Source organism: Cannabis sativa, chromosome X (genome assembly GCF_029168945.1).
Source record: "Cannabis sativa cultivar Pink pepper isolate KNU-18-1 chromosome X, ASM2916894v1, whole genome shotgun sequence".
Classification (NCBI taxonomy): Eukaryota; Viridiplantae; Streptophyta; class Magnoliopsida; order Rosales; family Cannabaceae; genus Cannabis; species Cannabis sativa.
The window spans coordinates 48367466-48375049 of NC_083610.1; the positions used below are offsets into that span (position 1 = coordinate 48367466).

General features: G+C 27.7%; 1 protein-coding gene across 1 annotated transcript; it reads left to right on the forward strand.

The window, feature by feature from the left end:
- Positions 1-2767: 2767 nt before the first annotated feature.
- Positions 2768-3825, forward strand: LOC133032436 (uncharacterized; the record flags this gene model as incomplete). The annotated part of the gene is made up of 1 exon (XM_061106380.1): positions 2768-3825. A coding segment is annotated over exon 1 (606 nt), but the record flags the coding sequence as incomplete, so codon positions are not given.
- Positions 3826-7584: the final 3759 nt, after the last annotated feature.

The following is a 7584-nucleotide window of genomic DNA, read 5'->3' on the forward strand; positions in this document are numbered from 1 at the left end:
TGTATGGTTTTGTATATATACTATTACTATTCGTAATTCAATTCTAATTATCATTTTGAATTAATTTAATATTTTTTAAATTTAATTCAAGATATTAGTGTAATTTGAATTTGAATTGAATTAGTATCTATCTTCTTGCTTAAAAATCTATCTTATTTTTAAATTTGATTATATCTTATCTTATTTTTAAATTTAAGGTAAGATTTTATAAATATTTTTTTTAAATTAAATCTTTTTTAAGATATTTTGACCTTATTTAAATTTAAAATAAGATATTTATAATCATGTAATTTTAAATAGATGTAAGATATTTTGCTAACTTTTAAATTTTGTTATTTTATTTATTTAAATTAAATTTAAAAATCTGATAAGATATTTCATTTATCTTTTCTAATTTTTATTTTTAAAATAACATTTAATTTTTAAAAGTAGTTAGCAAATTTTGAAATGATATTTAGGTTGGTTGAAACCTAATTTTTCAAAAAGTAGGTTTAATTTTAAATATTTTTTAAATAATCTCGAAATTTAAATTTTTTTTATTTTCGAAGTAAATATTTATTTTTTTATTTTATTTTTTCGAAAAATTAAATTAATTTTTTTTTAAATTATTTAATTATTTATTTTTCGAAATTATTTATTTAAAATTAAATAAATCCTACTTCTAACTATCCAGCTAACCTTGTTGCAGGAGTATGTGGTTTTAGCTTGTATGTAAGTTTTTAATACCTATTATTACTTGATTGCAAATAGCCATGGTTACTTTTTGCCAGATCTAATGATCTGATGGCTCCCTTGGTCAAGTTAATAATTTGTAACAGGTAAATTTTACAATCTTTTTTCATCTGTGTATGACCTAGCAACATGATAGGATCCATCCAAAGTGTGCCTGTGTGAGCCTATATGTTTATTTTATTATATAGATGCATATAGGTTGTTGCTAAATAAAATGTCACACCATGATAGATTTTATTTAGGTCCATTTAGTTATTGGACCTATTTAATTAATAACAGTTATTTATTTTAAGGTTAAATTCCTCTCTTTTGGGCCTTGTGTGAGAGTTGGGAGCCATAGAAGTGGGTACGACATACTGAACCCAGCACCCCCTCACATGAACTACCCCAATTGTTAAGGCCCATTTGCCTGATTTAAATAACTGTACTAGGTTAATTATATTAGTTTGACCTAATAAAAATTGAATTAGCAACATAATTAACTTTTAAAATATATGAAATTTATTTTCATTTTAATATTTTAAAGTTAATTTTAAGAAAAACACTTTTAGTTTAGATATTAATTCTAGACAAATTATTTGTATTTTTTCTTGTATTTAATTAAATATAGAATTTTAACTAACTAAGATTCTTTCTGGAGCTTATTTAATTAAATATTCCTATTTAAGTTATAAATTAGTTGTATCAACTGATTTTTCTTATCTAACTTAAATTTGAATATTTGATTTAAATTTTAAATCAAGTTGAGGAATCTTAGGCATTAGTTATTAAAGATTCTTAAGATATTTTTTAAGTTAATATCTTTTCGAATATTAACTTAAAATGGAATATTTTAGATACTTTTTAGGTTAATATCTTTTCGAATATTAACTTAAAAAGATATCTTCAAATTAAGTGGTTACAACTTAATTTTTGATATTTAATTAAATCTAAATTTGAAATTATTTAAGTTTTAGATTTTTTCTATCTAACTTAAATTAGATATTTTTCAAATTTTTGAAAAGATACTTAGTCAAATAAGATATTTTCTAGATAGTAATTTATAGACTACTTATTATTTCTAATATTTAAATAGGAAAATATTATACTTTGTGAAATTAATTATTTAAATAATTAATTTTGGTACAATTTTATTAAGTATATTTTTCCTACTATTAAATAGAAATTAATAATTAAGCCTTCTCTACACTTAATTATTTATTTCTTGAATTTAATACATTTAATTAACTTGAAAAATCTAAATATCTAAGTTGATTTTCATCATGATACTTAAATATTTATTGATTTTTCATGACACTTAATTAAATAGAAAATTATTTTTAGGTTGAAATTTAATTTTTCAACTTAAATTTAAATAATTTTCAATATATATATTTTTCTTTACTTTATTAATCAATTTCGAAATTTGCATTTTATTTATGCAATATTTTCGAATTTTTTATTTTGAAAAATAGATTGGGTTGTAAATTAATTATTTATTTTAATTAATTCTTGGACCAACTACAATCAATGATTTTTTCATTTAATTGATTAATTTAAAATAAATGAATTTAAAATATATATATATTATTAGAAATTGAATTAACTAGTCAAAAGAATATCTAGATAGGTGATATTTTTGCTTGAAGTATTTCTTTTCTATTTTTATTATTTTCGAAAATTGTATTTTTATATACTTTAAATTTTCGAACCCAATAAATATATTCTCAAATGAAATTTTTAAGTTGCTAATTATTTATTTAATTCAACTTAAATTAATTTCCTTAATATTTATATTTAAGATTATTACTAAGATGGAAACAATTAATTTTATTTCAATCACCATCTAAGTATAATTTTATAAATATTATATTAAATTCTTATTTTTTGAATTTTAATTCTTAAATAGAATTTAATGAGATTTATTTATTAGAATAATAAAGAAAATACATTTTAAATAATGAGCTTTATTATTATTAAGATATTCGATCTCCATTGTGGGTTTTACACCGCGTTTGTTTTAGTGAGTAATCCTCCCTAATGGAGGAACGTTCATTAGCAATTTTGCACCGTTTAATCTCGCATGATAAGTGGTTTGTAAGTGTTTTATATGGTATAGATCACCCTAATGGTGGCGATCATATTTGACTTGCAAATTGCGAAACAATGGTAGAAGCTCATGAGATAGAATAGCCTTGACTCTCGCCTAAACGGGACAACGCTGGATTCTAATCTTGATCGAATAAAAGGTTGCTAGAATGTTTAACATTTTAGATGAGCTGACAACTCTATTCAATGGATGGTAGCTTAGACTCTCGCCTAAACGGGACACTGATATCAGTTTGTTGAAAACCTTGGAAATTATTTAGGATTGAATTTTTTTTAAGTATTTTCTCATATCATTCCTACTTGCTATGTGCTTATAATTTCTGAATTGATTTTGTGTTAAACCATTATTAATTTCTATTTGTTGATTTCTATTATTTTGTAGTATCCTGTATTGTCAAAATGAATCCCATGTTATCACTGTTGACTGAAAATAAGCTGAATGGATCTAACTTTAATAAATGGAATGAGAACATTAATATTGCTCTCATAGGAGAAAGTGCCTTGTTTGTTTTAACTGAGCCGTCACCTGAAGTGCCTAGGGACAATGCATCCAAAGCTGTGAAAGAAAAGTATGAGCGTTGGCAGAAAGCAAATGACAAAGCTCTATACTTTATGCTTTCTAGCATGGTTGACACCCTCAAAACTCGGTTTTCTAAAACTGAGAAGGCTGCTGAAGTTATGACGAAGTTAAATGAGCTATTCGGTAAGGCATCACTTCAGTCACGCTTTGACGCGACTAAGAAGTACATTAATGCACGGATGGAACCTCATCAAAACGTGCGTGACCATGTTCTCCTCATGTCTAGTTATTTCCAAGAAGCCCAGGATCATGGTGCTGAAATGGACAGTGCTACTCAAGTTAGTCTTATCTTGAATAGCCTGACTCCAGCATTTCTACCATATACATCAAATTATGTCATGAATAAGAAGGAAATTGACTTTCATGAATTAGTCAACGACCTTCAAACTTATGAAAATTTGATTGGAGGACCCAAGAAGAAAGGGAGTAAACCTCATAATCCTGGTAATGGTAATGGGACGATAAAACCTGAAGCAAATGTTGCCTCTGCTTCAAAGCCCAAATCGAAGAAGAAGTGGAAGAACACCAAAAAGCGAACAAAAGCCATGAAAAAGGCTGCTCCTTCTGGTGATGCTACACTTAAAGGAAAGTGTTTCTACTGCAATGAGAAAGGTCATTGGAAACCCCAGTGTCCTAAACTTCTTGCAAAGAAACAAGGTATTTCCATTTATAAACTTTAAGAGTTTTAGTGAATTATTATCCAATTGGATTTATGATTTTGGACTAACTTTGTTTATTTGTTTTCTTCTTCTTATAGGCCAAGCTACTTGAACTTAATTGAGTTGGATCAGAAAGCTGGAATAAAGGGTGAAATCGTCCACATGAAGATGAAGCTCTTCATTTTTGAATTAATTGTTTTAGTTTAAAGACAATTTGGATTTCAAATTTTAGTAAGGGATATTTATCCCTGTTTCTCTCATATTGTTGCAATACATTTTTTTTTTAATATTAATAAAGTTTTATTTTCGAAATTCCCTATTGCAATTTATGAGATTGAGCTTCATTTAATTTTATCTTCATCAATTATTACCACATTATATTTATATGTTTGAATGTGTAAGTGTTTTTATTATTGATGCAAATTCTATAATATTTACAACTCTTCATAGAGTTATATTAAATAAACACCAGAAATTATTTCTATGTTTATCAATAATTGTTAATTCTAATACAATTATTAAGAATTTGTTTAATAAAAGGATCTTATGATCTGATAGGGGTGGAGAAAAGTTAAGAAAACTATGCAGTTCAACGATCTTTTATATCTAATGAACTTTGGATAGTATTCAACTCCACATAAACTCTATCACACTTAGAGAATCATGATCTTTACAACCTTTAGGGGTGGATCATAATCTCTATATACTTAGGGGTGGAGGTTATCCATAGTACCCTATATGTATATTCTTAGGGGTGGAGTCCATTCCACAATTCCCTATGAAACACATATCTTGTTTAAACATGAAAGTAATATAATGAGTCAGCTATTGTCAATATAAATTCTTGATCTTGATTGTATGTTCCATTTCGTTTTTACTGTTTAAGTAAAAGTTTGATACCTTTGAAAGTTCTTTGTTAAAGTTTCACACTACCTTAATTGAGTGGGAGAATTTTAAAATTCTATACCCATCTTCATTAGGTTGATAATTGTGATAGGTACTTAAGAACACTACTGAAAAGCAAATCTAACCATTCACATGGATAGGTATAACTTATCAGAATTATGAGAATAAGATAAAAAACTCTAGTTCAGTCTATTCGAATGACTTGAACCAAGAATTCTTAATCCTCATAAAATTTGATGGTATCTTAATTTTGATTACTTTATCTCTGGCATGTATTTTTCACTTCAAATACTAGTCTGCTATGTTGATGACTTAGTCTTAACTTAAAGTTTCAGACTAATACAAAAGTCACAACTAGGTAACTCTCTAAACAATCAGAGGTTAAAAGTATTATTTAACCAGACACCTGCTATTGAGTGGGAGCTATCTGAGATGTAATCAAATAGGGAACATTAGAAGATATTCAAGAAGGATTTATGAAAGTGATCTATATGTCAGATATTAAGGAACTGTGTATCAGTTGTCTTTGTATCTCACCATCTAATTTCGGATTTCTATGAGATGGTCCTTACTTTGGGGGTGGAGGAATTATTGTATAATAATTCAAGCTCTACCAGAGAAGAACTATAACTTGGTCTATTCGAAAATACCAGAAAGTTATATCACTGAAGAAAAGTCTACACTGTATTATCTCAATTACATATTTTAAAATATGAGAGATATGTCTTCTGTTTATTCAGATGTACTTTTAAAACAGTAAAGATTTCAGTATCCCTTGATGAGTAAAGCATATAGTAAAGGATGTTTCATAAGTGTATTTATGAACTAGCTTCCAGAAGTTTGGGTGGATTCAAATATACTACACTTGATCTGAAGATCAAGACATCAGATTGACCTATTTTCACAGTTTGTTTTATATTAGTGCAAGTGGGAGTTTGTTGGGTTTTATGCCCTAAATAAAACTCTTTACAATCTGATTAATTATCAATATAAGAAATTTGAAGTGATTGATGTTTGCATGAATTTTACATGCTAATGGTTTAATATGTTTAATATGTTTATTACATTCATACACACAAAATCAGTTAAATCCAGATCATATGTTTATTCACAATTACAGTATCGTCAACACAGTGGAATGTGATTGTGATCATATGAATCAAAAGTTTTGGTCCCTGTTTCATCAGTGTTATTGGATTTACACTAATGTGATCATCAGCGATGATGTGTACTTACACTTGGAGTAAGTGTTATGTTCTTTCCAGGACATTAGTAAAGTATACTAGTTTCGAATGTATGGAGTATACATTGGACTGGACCGATGTTGCAACTAAGTTAAGATATTACAAACTTACCGTTATACATATCTTTCCAAGTCAATATCAGTAGTTGATCTTAAGATTAAAAGAATCTAAATCCTGATATGCTTGGGCTCAACTCAGGAGTGCTATTCATGTTCTTTGATTTATTAGTTAAGCCTACTTTTGGGTCAGGGTGATACGTATATTTTGGGAACATGATAGTATGATTGAGTGGGAGTGCTGAACATAAATATGGAATCTATAGCTTCTACTGGTGTATAGAAGTCAAGTGATGATTCCCTTCGAGCTTAGCAAATAGAAGTAAATGGATGAGCTCTTGTTTAACTGACTAATCATTAGATCACTAAACACCATTTACAGGTAGCTAAGTGTTTTAAGGGGCAAAATACATTGAGGGGTGAGAACGGTAAAGAAATCCCATCTCGATGTAGATCATCTATATAGAGGATCTTTAAATCACAATAAGATTATAACAATGGTTAAATGAGATAGTATATTGATATCGTGAAACATACAATATGCTCTATATAAGTCTGAGAGTGCAATTCTAAGTTCTAAGAGTGGATTCAACGAAGAATTAATAAGTAGGAATTTACTTGGTAAATTTGGTTTACTTATTGGAAGCTCAGCATATAGATCCATGGTCCCCATTCTAGTTGAGAACATTCTGCTTGTAAGACTCATTAATTGATTCGTGATTGATCAATTATAATTCTAAAGTTAGACTATGTCTAATTTTATGAATTTTCACTAAGCAGGGGTGAAATTGTAAAGAAAAGAGTTTCTAGGTTTATTTATTTATTAATGGACATTATATGTCTAATTAATAATTAAATTAAATGACAATATTATTTAATAATCTATTTTAGTTATTAAATAATTAGTTTTGGCATTTAAAAGGTTAGAATTGGAAAATTGGCGTTTTTGAGAAAATAGAGATAAAATTTGATAAAATTGCAAAATTAAGTGAGGCCCATTACAACACCATGGCCGGCCACTTAAGTTGATTTTTCAAATTAATATTTTCATTATTTTAATGCCAAATAAATCCTAACCTAAACCTAGTAGTTGGCTATAAATAGAAAGTGATGGCTCAGTCAAATACACATCTTTGAATAAGCCTTTCTGACAGAAATTTCTCTCTTCAGAAAAACTGAGCCTTCCCCACTTTCTACACCTTGGCCGAAACCCTCTCTCTTTTCTCCTTCATCTTTTTCGTGACCCTAGTGAAAGAGTAAGTGCCCACACACAGCAAGCAGTAACTCAATCATAGATTGGAAGACTGTGAAGGATCAAA